Below are 15,504 nucleotides of genomic sequence, written 5' to 3'. Positions count from 1 at the left end.
CAGAGAGCACTCTCACCCGCTGTAGTTTTCAGAGGCGTAGATGGTGCTGTGGGGCAAGTGAGGTCCAGCACATATCTCAGGCAAACACTCCATGTGGAGCAGTGACCACGAGCGACCATGGTTAGTTGAGAACTCCAAGCTGACACTGGTAACACGTTGAAGGAAAGAAAGGAGAAAGACACCATGAGGGTACCTGGCATAGATCTCAATGTAGAAGTACCAACACTGAGAAACCACCAAATCTGCTCTTTCTAACAACTGATGTGGAAACAAGAAATAACTTTAAGCAGAATTTGAATACAAAAAATCCTGCAAATGTAAACGTGAGACAAAGTTTCATGAGTGTTCAAAATGCCAAAAGTTTTTAGACTGAAGATTGCTGGAACACAGAGCTCTTGTTGGGCCACCATCTAGCCAGTGGTTTTATGCTGCAGCTGTTAAAAGAACTGCATTACTTTTATATTTCATATTTCATACTGAAATAGTTTCAGATATGAGGAGAAACCTTGGATTAATCAGAGCTAGACAGCATCATGCAAGCAAGGGACACTTATAATTATCAGTTGCTAACTATTACATCTGCAGAAGGTGGCAAAAGACTACTAGCTGCTCATGCATGGGCTGTCTCTTTCCTGGATTAAAAAAAAAACCCAAATTGCTTACAACCTATGAGTATAAGGAAATCCTTAGATGCCTCACACTCTAAAGACCTTGAAAAAGTAATACAGAAAGTGCTTGATTTACTACAGATTTAGTATTTTACTGAATCATTCTTGTAATTTCCTCCATATAATTAGCTCGTAATATTCTGTTTTATTTTAAGTAATGGAACATTATAAAAGACATAAGTCATCTCCTCAATATTATATTATTGGATTCTGAATTTTTATTTTTATGATAATTTGCTGACAATATTACTTTATTTAAATGTACCATCACTGTGATATTGTGTCTATTAAAACAGTTTATGGAGATTTTGACTAATTTATTTCAGGTTTAGCTGTAGAGATACCTTAGAGGGTCATATTTACTGCTTATATCGAGCACGAGTCTCTCACATTTGCAGTAATGAAAGCAGAATGAATAATGCTGCAGACTGGGAGATGTGAAATGCTGCAGTATTTGAGAAATACAAATAAGAAAAATGGTGACCTAATGCTTCTTTAGTTATGAAGAAACTCACTTCTCCTTCAGAAATAGAAGGAAGAATATTAATCTTTCAAAATATATACTAATCTTCATCAGAAAACAGATTGAGGCAGAGACTTTATATAACATGTTTACTGGCCAGGAGTGTTTATAGGCAAAGTTTTCACTTTTCATGTAGGAAAATGTTGCTGCCTTCTCTTCCTATCAAATATAACTGCAGTGCCTTGATTTTTGCTTCCCCTTGAATTCTGCTATCCTGCAAGGGTACAAGAACTGTCAGTGTTAATGCAGTTCTTTCCAGCTGGAAGTAGATGCCATGGGACACAGATAAAAGCACTCATAGTCTCTTACTTTAAACTCTCAACCCTGAAAAATATAAAGTAACTTAATCCTCATAAAATATCAAGATAAATATTCTCATATGTTTATAATGGAAGAGGAAGAGTGGGCAGTTTGGTTTTGGGTTCTCCATTTGAAGAAGGATATTAAGAATTGTGAGAGCAGAGTAAAGGATGGGCAAGATATCCATGGCTTCGAGCACCAAGCTCAGATGGGCTGAGGAGCTGGCTTGCTCAGCCTGGTGAGGAGGGGTGAGCTATAGCATCCTGTGGTGGTGCAGAGGGCCCTCACGAGGAAACCAGAGTCAAACTCTCCTCAGTAGTGTCAGGCACACTACAAAGGACAAGAATCATGGTTTCATAGTTTTGTACTGTACATTAGGAAACACTTTTTCACTTGAGCAGGTGAGGTAGCAAAGTGTCCATCCATGAAGATTTTACAAGTCATGGATAGGCAGAGCCATGTCTGATCTGCCCAGTAATAATTCATCCTGCAGCAGCAGGTTTTACCAGATAACATATATAGGTCCCTTCTAACCAACATTTCTGTGATTCTATAAAACATGGTGCCTAAAATGACTCCCTTCTCTCCCTTCCCCCATGGAAAAATTCACACTGAATGTCCAGAAGAAGTAAAGCCAGGAGAAGTGTTCTGTGGTCAGCCTACAGACAGTGAGCTCCTCACACTGATGGTCATTTAGATGAGGGTCATTTATCACCAGCCTTACTAGAATTAGATATGCTTGTGGCATCAGTAATCTCAGAGGGGTCAGCAGGGCAGGTTTCTGCTGCTGCCTTTAATGCTTTTCTCCTTACACAGTATTAAGAAGTAAATCTCATACCCATTAGAAACTGAAACAAAAGTCACTCTGAAATCATGAACATATTTCAGAATAATGGGCTAAGAAAAGCAAGTTTTGACCTGGATAGCTATTAAATGACTCTTTATTGCACGTGAGATACATAAATCTGGGCCTGTAAAGATCAGGAGAAACATTAGCTTTTGAACAGCTTATGTTTGTCATTATTAATGGGATCCCTTCTTCTGAAAAAAAAAGATTTACAAATCCCTATATAGATTTTATAGACCAAAATATACTAGAAAGCTGATAACCAAAATAATGATCTCGCCAGTTTTACCTGTTACCAGGTTGGTAAGTTCCACAACCCAAATTGATGGAAAATTGGATCATGTGAGTCACCGAGGAAGGGAGCACCGGAAGGACGTGGAAGTAATCCACAGCCCAAACATTCCTGTTGTGGCCTTGGTGACTCTTTTGCTTCAGGCAAAATTTGGTTGCAGGAGTCTGCAGGTCTGGACTAATGACAACAGAAACCAAAGACGGCACCTTCAAAAGAAATTAAATTAGGCTTAAATAAGTTAAAAAGGTTACAATGTACCATTTAAAATAAAAAACCAGCTCTAATTGTGCTGAAACAAACAGCCTATTCTCTCTCCTTGATTCATTTTGTTAACTTTTTTAGCCACTTTTTTCCACACATGATCCCAAATAAAATCTTTTACTAGTAGGTGGATAGGTATTAGCACCGTGAGTACCAGTGATGCTTCTCACCTCAGAGGGATGGGACTGTTTGGTTGTAAAGGCACAGAAGAAAAGACTGCACCTTCTGTGTTCTGAGAAGGGCAAGTTGATGTTGTCAGTTTCAGCTGGGAAGGGAAGGTGATGTTTGTCCTGGAGCCTTACAGCTCACAGAAGCGAAGGCAGGGTGGTGACATGTCTACTCTGGATACGTGAGAATGGAGTAACAGCAGGAGTTCACAGGCATAAGTGGGGAGGATGTTATGTTGCTGAAATAAATGAAAGCACTGCCTCACAAAACTTAGCCTTTGTCCTAAAGCAATGTAATTAGAACTTTATTATGTCAAAAGAGGATGTCAGTTTTAAAACTGCTTGTTTTAAAAAGCCTCCACAATGAATTCCATGTAATTTCAGATCCTATCTCTCCCCAAGTTCCCTAATTAATATTTTATTATTTTACAATTACAGTTTCCTTAGTTTTACAAAAGTTCTACCCTGTCTTTCACACAGAAGCAGGCGAGGAGGGAAGCCATGCACAATGAAACAATGCAAGTGACTCAGATGAACTCAGGCCAAACCCTATTGTAAACAACTGGTTTCTAAGTGCTAAAGTTACAGACAAAATGCACAGAGATCTGTGCTTGAAATCAGCAGCATCTTTACCATCAAACTTCCCTCAGACTATGTAAGCACACTGCATTTCAGTATCTAGCGCACCTATGTGCACATGTATGAAATACCAAACTTTGCCTGTTTTACAGCAGCAGAATAAGGAGACCTCGGAGCTACTTTATTCAGGGTAGACATGATCTAAGTGCTTCTTTGCCCTAGACAGGAAGGATCCTGAAGGCAAGTTCAAGGTCTTTACTGTCCAGCTGAGGGTGGTGGATGTGGTTGGAAGGCGGCTGCACTTTGGGCAGAGGAGATGCTGCCTGCGCACTCCGCCAGTGGCCGCCTCCCATGGCTGAGTCCGTGCCCTCACCACTGCAGATCCTCTCCCAGCCCCTGATCCTGCCAGGAATGACCCTCTCAGGACCCTGCTCCTCAGCATCACACTGTGCCTAGAATGAGCTTGAGTGGGAATAGGAGTAATCTTTTGTGAGGGGATGTTTTCACTGCAGTTTTCAGCTAATACCTGCCAATTTTTGCCCGTTGCTTGCCTGCCTGTTTCCCCAGCCCCAGCCAACACTGCCCAGTCCTGCCTGGGGCTGGAGTGACCACCAGTAACTGCAGAGCTGTACTGCAAAAGTGCCCGATTGCTCCCAGGTCTGCATCTGATTTATGTGTTTGAGAATGTCACGTTTGGGGGTCCCTGTGGAATTCACCACACAATCTTCTTGTGATGGCTTGAAAAGAGAATGATCTGTCCATTCCCATCCACCTGCTTTGTTTAAGACAATTTACCTTGTAAGCAGCATAGGTCAGGGTATCAAGAGGTATGTGTTCCCTCCTGCCTTCAATCTTGGCATACAGTATCACATCATTTTCATGGGATTCTCCAGAATCACAAGTTCCCCCTGTACAACACATATTTGAATGAGAAAAAATTTAATTGAAGCCCTTGTTATTGGAAAGTGGAATCATATATGCAGCCTTAATTATGAAAATAATTATAGTCAGATGCTATTTAACTTGGGATCTGAAACAAAAGAACACCATCCCTAAGGACACTGTGTATAGGAACTGTTTGATCAGATGCACCATGGCAGAGATCAAGGGGGCTGACGATTACGAAAACCTCAAGTACCTCTTTTAATCAGCTTATCAAAACAATTTAAATAGAAAATGCTGTGCCTCAAGCAATACTTCTATCTGTGTGCTTTAAATCCTATTTACATAGAAATGCTCCACTGTTGAGTTCTCATCAGTAAACTGCTATTTACTACTCACACTTCATGCAGTCACACATGTAGGTACTTAACAGTATCTTAAATGCTTCTCTGCTGATAGTTTGACAGCTGAGAACTTTTTCTAAGTAGGAAGTAAGAAAGACTGCAGTGTACCTTATTTGCTGTGCTGCTCCTTCTACTGTCTACATCATGTTCTAATAGGAATGGCTGGCAGGATGAAATCTATTATACCACACAAAACATGTGTGTTATGCTTGCCCAACTGGAATAGGGCAGCATTTGAAATATCTTCCTATCAGTAGAACCCAAAATACTCACTAAGCTTCTGTGAAAGAGCACATGTATTGGCAAATATGAGCATTACATTCTGCATTATAGTTAGAAGATGAACTTCATCACACAACTTTGGTGTTAAGGAAAAGAAGTTTTTAAAAAGAAGTTTCTGTATTTGAAACAGGAATTATTAACTAATTATTTCCTTGTGTAGTATGGTTACTCTAGGTACTAAAAAAAATCCCAAAATAGAAACAAAAACAGAATGAGGAAGCTTCTTTGAAAAGACTGCAGAGGAGAAAGATTGCACATATTGGAACTCTTTCTCTGCTTTTTGTTTTTGCTACAGCCAGCCAGTTCTTGTAATGGACTAGGAAAAGCAGCCCAGATAAATGGACAAGATGTGCATCTCTCACATGTTTTATACTGTAATAAGGAACATCCATTTGTCCTTTCAAATATTCTCCTTGCCTGAGTGTTCAAACAATTATTCATTTAATTAAAAAATACACAGAGAAGACATTTTTCAAACAATATCCTGCTATCCTCTGTGTCTGCATCTGCTGACAACTTCTCCCCTAAGTTCAGAAGGTTGACAACATTACTTTCCTGTTTCTCTTGCAGGTGTTGTAATGCTTGGAAGAAATGAGAAAAAGCATCCTCTTTTTCCTGTGCTTTATTCATAATTCATGTAACACAGAGGAGATGTGCAACAATTTAGGAAAACAACATGAGGTCTTCCCCTCATTAAATAAAGTGTGTTTTTTTCTTGTTGATACAGAAGGTTGCTTGTGGAGGTCACAGGTTTATTCTCTGCTTCCTCCTTTATTATTCTATTATTCTCTTTTAAGCAAAAATCCTCACTTTCTCTAAACATGATGTTGAGAGAATAACCTCATGGAATTTCCTTTATGTGCAAAATAAAAGTTCTGGAAAAATACTGTGAGTGTTAACTACCATGTCCATGGGGATTTTGCTCTGATGCAACATCAAACTAGTGCAGTTGCACTGACAACAGCAAGGAGGGGAAGTGACAGGACAGATTGGTTCTTGGCTGCTTTCTTAGCCCTGGTAAATGACTGATCATATTTGCCCCAGTAAGGAAGATCCACAGATGATGCTAACACCACAGCAGTGCTTTGCATGAGGGATGCCACATGTAGAACACACCTCCTCCAAGACCATAGCACACTCTGTGTGAATCTCACCCTGGGCCAATGTATTAGCAGAGGACAGATTTTAGGAATGGAGTGAGAGCTTTTGAGGTGAAACTACTCCATGGGCTCACCAGGAAAGGCTGCCCCACCTCTATGCTGCTGCCATCTCATCCTCGTGTGCAACTCTTTGGACTCTGATGGATTAGCCTCAGGGTCTACATGGATATGACTACAGGAGGATATGAGAGTACCTGTAAAACCTCTAAAGATGACAAAGATATGATCTTCTCTCCTAAGTATGGATTAAGGGGCACTGAGTGAAGTAAGTGTATACAGGACAAGGAGATGCTTCTCCACATGAAACTTGTTCAACTGTGGAGCACTGCATAATGTAAATCTCACGTTTCACATCTTGTATTACATTAGTAATTTATACTCACCCATACTGAAATAAAATCTCAAGTTCCCGTAACCTGTGGTGTCCATGTATGGAGTACATATTTTTCTTTCTCCATCTCTGAGAAATACCATAGCTGAGCCAGATTCCAGGGTTCCACATTCAGTACCAATGACGGCTCCAAAGATGTCCCACCTGCAGAGGCCAACAATAGGTGGTGAAAGTGCAGCAGCACACTACTGATAAACTCATACAAAACATGCCATAGGGATTTATTTGTACGTACAAAATTATCTGTTTCTACTCTTACAGAGGACAAAAAACCAGTGTTTCAAATGTGATCCCTATGCCATTACTTATGTATTCAATATTAGCTTTTAAACTCAGTTCACTCAACTAAGGCAAAGTTAATATAAATATTTAAAAGAATTTGGCAGAAATGCATGAGTTAATGAAAAAACAAAGCTTTTAATGAATGCTGTTACCAAATATGTAGTGTTGTATTGTTCTATCATCTTCATTATTTTTTTTTTCTGGTGTTAAAGTGTTTAAAATATAAATGCATTCTGATTAATTTTGCATAATAAAAGATTTATAGATCAATGAAACTTGAAAAGGCACATGTCCACCATATCTGCTATACAAATATTAAATATGTAGGTAATAGCTGAAAATGCTCTCTTTTCATCTTTTTGAGCACTTAGGGTAACAGTTTTTAACTAACACATGAACAGAGTATGAAAAAAGATGCTGTGTTTCTAATATGTGATGATATGATCTTTCTCAGTTTTTCTGTACAACATTTCATCTTATTTTTATTCAGTGATAATTAAAAGAGCTGTTGCAGAATTTTCCAATTAAATATTTTACATTGAAAATACATTTTCATCATGAAAGCGATGGTTACTTCAAAAATCTATCATAATGTTTTGAAATACTACAATGTGTTGAAAACTTGTGCATTATTTTGGTCTGATACATTATTATTATTCTTGCTGAAGTCTTAATTCATAATTAAGTATTTAAGAATTATAAGGCTGATAAAACAATGAAATTATTTAGAATCACTAAATCCTGATAATCCAAACATTTAACAATCCATCATGATTCAGGAGGAATGAGAAAATATGGAAGTTCAGGAATCTTTGTGGGAGGCAAAGTCTTTTCCTGTCTCCTTCCACCAGAGACAATCGCAGGTATGTGCCACATCACAATTTCAAAAACTGTCATTACAAGAACTAAACAGTCTATTTATTAGTTTAACCATTCCAATGACTTCAACATGCATTTCTAGGGTCTTCTTAAAAGCTGCCAATTTCCCCATGGACCTAAGCTGTGACAGACTGGTGACATGCCTGTTTGGAAATCCCGCTTTAAACCTGTCAGTCATTTACACAGGAATTAGTGAGCTTAACATCACTGAAAAGCTTTATGATATAAATATTTTAATGGAAGCACAGTTTAATCTAACCCTAATTCTATTGTGCAGATTTTTTTAAGCTAATGTGCAATATAAAACCACAATTTTGAAAATGGGTCTCCTGGGCTGAAGGCAAGTACAGAATTAAACAGTTGTGCCTACTTCAACTTACACCAAAACATCTCACAATGCTCCATTGATCTTTTGTATGCTCTATTTAGCTCAATTAAAACACTCTGTAGTGACCCACAAAACAGCGCGGGGTCATGAATGATGCAGATAATGGATGTTTCCAGGGATCCTCTCCTTTTAGGCAGCATCAGAAATGAAAAACAGAGAATTCTATATCTTTTTGTAAAAAAAGGCAAAAAGGCACCTTAATGGGAGTACATCAACACACTGCCAGTCAAGAAAATGGGGAAGGATCCTGGGTGATGGCGTGATTTAACATTTACATCTGAACTAATTTATCCTTCACATGATTCTTCGAATTCTTTATAAAACAGGTGATTTATAGACCTAAACTAGACCAACTAACATGGAGGTCCAAAGCAAGAGTGTGCCTGCTAGGCAGCCTGATGTGGGGATTTGTTCACTTTTAGGATCAGGCTCTAATTCACTCAAGTAAAGAGAAGCAGAGCGATGGTGGAAATATGTGTGGTACTTACAACAATGAGCCCTATACACATAGCCTCACACTTTGGGTAGTACATGCAAAAATACCGACCAACTGCTTATTAAAAACAGCGATGATTCCCTCTGCCCTCATCTCCAAGAGCATTTGGTGCAGAGAGAACTAGTGGTGACCTCTATACCTGAGCTTCCTTTTGCTTTCCTTATGAGGGATACTTTTGCCTTCCCCTTGAAAGCTGGCAGGCTCCAGCTGAAGTGACAAAGCAGTGCCTGAGAACTTCCTGCAAGCTCTCTCTCATGTATCCAGTGTTCTGTGACTGATTACAGTAAAATTGTATTTCAAATATAGTTTAAATAGCATTCAAATATATTTCTCTAAGAAGTGATTAAGGAAACTCATTCAAATGTAATGCAGCTCCCAACACAAATTCCAGAGAAATATTGAAAAGAGGAACAGTAGTGGTGGCAATTTTATATGGTTAGGATGTAGTCCATAACATCACCCAAGTTCAGTGTTTATTTACGGCAGCATGCAATTTAAATCTCCATTCTTATAGAACAATAGAGAGAAGGAAGTTTCTAATATGGAGTAAAATTTCCAAAGAAAAAAATAGGAAAAAGGTTGTGAGGCCTTGGGCTGGCAGAGTGGGGGCAGATCAGGACATAGTTGCTGGGACACAGAATGACAGAATCAAAGGAGGGCTGCACATTCCCTTGCCAGCTGGAACCAGGCACCCCATGATAGGGAAAGTGACATTTTCCTAATTCAGAAGGAACTGTAAATTTGCTAACCTGGGTTGCAAGTTGCCCAACTTAACCAGACACCCAGTTGTGTAGAGAAGATCTACAGACAGGGCAGATGTCCACAGACAGCACTCCCATCCTGTTTTTTCCAGGATGGAAAGAAGATGGAGAGCACATCTCAAAGGTCCCACATGGTCACGTAGGACACAACACACACAAGCTCATTTTCTTCCCTTTGTCTGAAGCAGCATCTGCTGCCATTGGCTGATTATGTGAACTGGGACAGAGTCCACGGTGAATATTTTTTCTGTAAATCCCAAATATATGTATGTGTCCACAGGACATATTAGCATGTATTTCTTAAAAGGTGCTCTTCACTTTCAGCACAGCATAGGCAGCATTTGAATCAGTTGCTAATGATCTGAAGTACTTTGTAGGTTAAAATCAACATTCAGTGGAGACCCATAAATTAGCAGTGTATGTTTCTCATTGCCCTGGGGTTACAGCCACTAATGATTTTTTTTTTTTTTTAAATAGAAAAGAATCAAGACCCTACTGAGGTTATTTTCTTTTTGGCAGAATTTATACAATGAGGTATATAAAATGAAGCTTCTTTATCAGGACACATTTTTTAAAGCTCACTCATGTTTGGTAAGAGTAGTAATATTGTCCTAGACAGTTTTGTTTATTTTCTGCATCCTTGCAGCAGTCCCTGTTGAATATGGCTTTACAGGGACCCTTTGAATCATAAACTATATATTCAAAATAGAAGTAGTAAATTTTCAGCCAGACCCTGAGCTCTTGCCCAGCAGGTATGGCTATGCTCTTGGTGATGCTAGATGAGAACGGACTGCTGCTTCAGTTTTCCTGCCTCCACCTTCTCCTCTTCTTCCTCCTCCAGCACCTATAGGCATCTGCATAAGCAGGAGCTCTCTCTCAGTGAAGTGAGGTTCACAGCAGTAATCCAGAGGGGAGGAATTTCTCAAGGAATTTGATATCATATGGATATGAGCTTGTTAACAACACTCTGGTGTGAATTAAAAAGAACAGATCACCATCACATGCTTCTTTAGAATGGCTGCGTTAGTCACAAACACAATTTTTTTCATTAAAAACAGTGGTGACAGGATGGTCCAGAGGCAAACTGTTCCTCCCGGGCTTCTTGGACTTGTTTCTTCCTAAAATCTGCAACCATGGGCTATTTACAGTATTGCTATTTATCCTAGTCATACTCTTCCCTGACTACACAGCAAAGATAATTTGCAATTCCCCATTTATCCTGTTTCCTCATCCCTGGTGATGCTGCTTGCCTGTGCAGGGCTCTGCTCAGGCTGGGGATACTCACCCTTTGGGCTGGCTCTCAAACTCTTCTGCCCACTGCTCCTGGGCTTCCTCCACGGAGAGGTCCACGTCCCGGGTGGTGGCGAAATTGAACTCGCTGCCCTCTGTCCCGTGGAAGTAGATTGAGTTCCCATCAGACTGGCAGCTGTGCTGTGGGCAGAAGGAGCACATGGAAGCTGAGGTTATGTTGGCTTTGTATGGTGTTCACACATTGTCAGATCTCAGTGTGAGCTGTACTTTATCTAAGGACTCACTGATGCCTGAATCTAAATAAAAACCAGATGGTTATCTTGTATCTTTCTTGTCCTGCCCCAACAATTATTGTGTCCTAATCTTGTACCTGCTTCCCTACAAACCCGCTACAGACCATGGTAAAACTGTGTTTACATTGAAAAGTCATGTACCACATCTCTGGGTGTTTATTTCTGTTTTAAAGTATCACCCTTACATCTGGCCCACACACAACTCTGTCTGCAAATAACCTCAGTAGTATATCAAATATTGCTATGGAGATGTTGTAGGCGTAAGAGTTTTGTGCTGTGAAACATGTCAGATCTCTATGTTTGAATTTTTGCCAAAAGAGGTATTTGTGTGTAAAATTGCTATGCATTGCCATACAGTAAACTTTGGGCCCCAAGTGTATGACTGTAAAGGCTGTATTTGCTGTATTTAGTCCAAATTGCATAACAAATAGCTCTAGAGGCAATGAGCTCTTGTGATAGAGCAATCCCAGGGGTCCTGAGGCTGCTCCCAAACCCAGTGTCTGCTTTTCCTACTGCATTTCTGCACATACTGCCTCGGCAACATCAAATGGTGCCATGTGCCCCCCCCAACATGCCATGAACACCAGAACTCTCCAGGAGTGTTGGCCTGGAAGGAGCTGCCTGTGAGGTGCATGGGGGAAGGGGTTACAGTATAGATTTTCTTTCTCCCATCCTACTTTTGCCTTCTTGTGTGCCTGATAAAATGGCAGTCTGCCAAATCTGTGAGGCAGAAACAGCTACTAGAAGCTTCTAAAGAAGATGTACCTTGTCTTAATGCAAACTGAGCACTTTGCAGTTTTTGAATTCTTCATATTACAAAAAGTACTGATAAAAATAATTCTCTCAAACACTTCTTTTATTCATATGTTTGTGTGTGTGTGTGTGTGTGTGTGTGTGTGATCTTGCTCCTTAAAATTGGAAGCTGAATTAAGGAACCATTAATTAGAATAATTTTGCATTCTTACAACACCTCAGTATTTAAAAAAGAGATACAATAATGCCAAATTGCATTGACCTTTTCAGTATCGTCTATGCAGTGCCCTCTTGTCTCTGAACCCCTTCATAACGCGCCAAGGGAAAATATGACAATCACATCTTCTGCACTTAAAAAGGTCATGGGAGCGTCACATAAGGGAATAATTAGATTTTTAACAAAGAGAAAGGTGGGGCAAAAAATGAAAACTGCTCAGTACATCTTTGTCTATGGGTTTCTATGAGTCAAGTACAAAATAACACATTTTGTCATATTCTATAACACTTTATCAATGCAATAAAGTGACATAATTAAAATTCTTTTATTGATGATTTTTAAGTATGGTTGTCAATACCTCAGCAACTAATTTATATAGAGGAACATAATTTTTATATTTCTAGAGGGGCCTACACACTGTTAGAAAAAACTGTGAGTACATGAAGTCTGATTTTTGTATAGAGAGTTCCTGGTCTATACTTGAATGACAAGACCCCTATGTTTATTAACACAGACTAAATATCGCATAAAAATATAACACATTTTAAAAACTTAAAGACTGTTTCAACTGCTAAAATAAACAAATTGTTGTTAAGGTGTTTTTTTCCCAAAGAAAGGTCAAAGCAATAGAAAGATCCTGAAGTGTTGATAATTTATCACAGAAATTAAATAGATTTTGTCAAAAGTCTCCTTTCTCCTTGGTCTGTTAATGCAGCATACACACAGTGCAGCATATATGCCACTGAAAAGGCAGAATAATTTACACATCAAATATATTACAACTAGCAGAAATTAATGAGACAGTTTCATATCTCCTCTTTGAAAAACAGCAGTTGTACTATGCAGTTATTTATAATGGACTGAGAAATTGCTTTTGTTTACTGATTTTAACCTTCACACTCATCAGTATCGCTAATATCAGAAATTTAAGAATAATTTCTTTGTTGTGCTTCTTGATTGTCAGAATTTTCTTCATTTCCTGAACATAAATGAAGTATCCTTTATCCATCAATCAATCTGCCACAAAAGTCTTATTATCTGCAGGCAGTCAAATAAATACACTAAAAATAAATAGTCAGGCTAAAACTTTATTCAAATTTATATGTAAACTTTTATCTTAGGAAACAAATAGCTAAATAGATCCTACTGAGCTAGATATTAGAATTGCATACAAGCATTGGAAAATCCTCTATAAGAGCAACTTATATCTCAGGTGCTAAGTTATATGTAAGTATGCATTTGATAATGGATATATAATCAGTAATCTCTTGCCTGATGAAAATCATCTATTAAAATAAACACAAATCAGATACAACCCCATTATCTTTTAATATTTGTACATCCTTCTGCTGTCTAGCAGAATATTTATTGAATGGAGTTTTCATTTAGGTTGTCAATTTGGCAAGGGGGAGATAAATAATTATTTATACAGTGGTGTATGATGAACAGTTTATGAAAGCTCAAAATCATAATTTATTAAATTAGTTCTATAAAGTTATATTTCTGCATTTATACATAGCTTCATAGTATCTATGAATATGTATTTTATGCATATTTTATGTGTTAATGAACCACACAACGTATGGCTCAAATCACAATCTGCTCATGTCAGCTTTGGCTCATGTGAAACCGCTATGCAGAAGAGAAGTTCAGTCTGGGGTTTAACTCCCCCGTTTTTCTAAATACCTGTGAAACATGTAATAGAAGATCATGACCTTAATGGCCTTTAAAAAGAGTGAGAAAGAGAAACATGCTCTAAACACAGGTATGGATATTGAAGAAGTTCTAAGGGAGCGCCACCATTTTCTTGTATGGTTTTGCCCCAGTGCCACCATCTGGCTCCTGGGACACACCTGCCCATGAGAAAAGCAGATGTGGATGAGCCCCAAGCAAGGGCCAGGGCTCCTCCACTCATGATCTTATTCTCTCCCACCTGCCTGTATAACCATCACCCTCAGTTTTTTCTTTTAGCTTCCCAAGCAGTCACTATCTGTCACAGCTTTTATTGCCTTTTTTTTTTACCTGATGGGCTGCTGCGGGAAGAAAAACCTCAAAGAGCACTCAGAGAAATTTTCCAGGAGCAAAAGAAGCTCTGCAGGAGATGGTCCCTCACCAGCATTGCCCCTAGCTACCTTGTCAGTCTTGTTCAGCACCCAGGAGGCTGCTAAATATGTTGGATTGTTTTGTGGGTTTGCAGTAGGGCTTGAACGGATTAAAGATGGAATTGAAACCATCAGACTCATTTTCTCCTGTGTTCAACCCAAGATTTGAATTCAAGTCTTTAGGAAAAAAAAAAAAACCCTAACGTACAATTCGTACATATTGTGTTATCTCTTTCTCAAATTAAAGGCTTTACACTTGCGATGGAAGTCTACATACTTCCAGTATTAAGGACTGAATTTCACAAGTGTTTATTTTGTTATTCTCAAAAGGTAAGAAATGTGGAATGTACACATAATAAGTTTTGAAACTATCTGGATTAAGCTCTCCCTAAACTGGAGATCCTGTGGATTACATAGTTGCAGGGTCCTCTTTTATGAATTCCAGATTAAATTTGTTCTCCGTTTAATTTTAATTTACATTTAAATAATCTATAAAATAAGAGGAAATTAACTTGCTATGCAAAATTTGTAACTAAAAGGGCCAAATGAAAGCCACTTGTAGGATATTTGTCCTTGTTACCATGGAAGCATCAGCTGTAGGTCCAGAACTAAAGCACCATTCAATTTTGTTTAAAGGAGATTAAATGCATTGGAACATTTAGTATGTCCTTGTGCAAATTACAACACTGAAACGTTAACTAATTTGTAAGGAAAAGTTAATTTAGAGAATAAATTCTTTGACAAATCTGATAAACATAATTTAACAAAGTTTACTCCCAGATCACCTTCATAATAGAACGTTAAGACACAGGCACTTGAATGAGGCCTCTTCACAGCAGTTGCTGTTGCCCGCTGTTTGCAACTGGAATGGGACTATCAGCCTGACATAAGTAAATTCTTGTATTCCTAAATAAACAACCCCTGCCTGTTGCCAAATGGAAGGAAGCCAGGTTCTGTTCAGGGACTGTGGTGATCCCAAGAGAAAAAAAAAAAACCAAAAAAACCAACAAATATTTTAATTTAATCTGGCACTACCTTATTCACTAGCTGTAATTGTTAAGCTATTGCTCTGCAAGAATAGGGCAAAATGAAAATTGGCCGGATGTATTCCTGAATCTCAACATTTTGGATTTACTTTCAATCTAATCTTCACTCTGAATTTGCTGTGTTTCTGAAGTTTGTCTACTGGATAGTTATGGAATCACTGCTTTTTCCCCATTTTTCAAGGCCCTGCATGGCACATCCTCACCCGCCTCCACCATTTCCCATATATGCCCCATCTTGTGGACCACTTTTCCTTGACTGCCAAGGCAGTCAACTCCTTGA

General features: G+C 38.7%; 1 protein-coding gene across 2 annotated transcripts in view; it reads right to left on the bottom strand.

The window, feature by feature from the left end:
• The window catches only part of RELN (reelin), a 277,039-nt gene that overhangs the window by 101,789 nt on the left and 159,746 nt on the right, over positions 1 to 15,504 (bottom strand). For both annotated transcript variants that reach the window (XM_053942869.1, XM_053942868.1), the window contains exons 11-15: positions 10,848 to 10,993; positions 6,749 to 6,900; positions 4,433 to 4,545; positions 2,628 to 2,836; positions 17 to 145 (exon numbers count right to left, since the gene is read on the bottom strand). In XM_053942869.1, coding sequence (XP_053798844.1) covers positions 17 to 145; positions 2,628 to 2,836; positions 4,433 to 4,545; positions 6,749 to 6,900; positions 10,848 to 10,993 — 749 coding nt within the window. The remainder of the gene's footprint in view (positions 1 to 16; positions 146 to 2,627; positions 2,837 to 4,432; positions 4,546 to 6,748; positions 6,901 to 10,847; positions 10,994 to 15,504) is intronic.

The sequence above is a fragment of the Vidua chalybeata genome, chromosome 5 (assembly GCF_026979565.1).
Source record: "Vidua chalybeata isolate OUT-0048 chromosome 5, bVidCha1 merged haplotype, whole genome shotgun sequence".
NCBI classification, from domain to species: Eukaryota; Metazoa; Chordata; class Aves; order Passeriformes; family Viduidae; genus Vidua; species Vidua chalybeata.
This window is presented reverse-complemented; position numbering and strand designations above follow the sequence as displayed.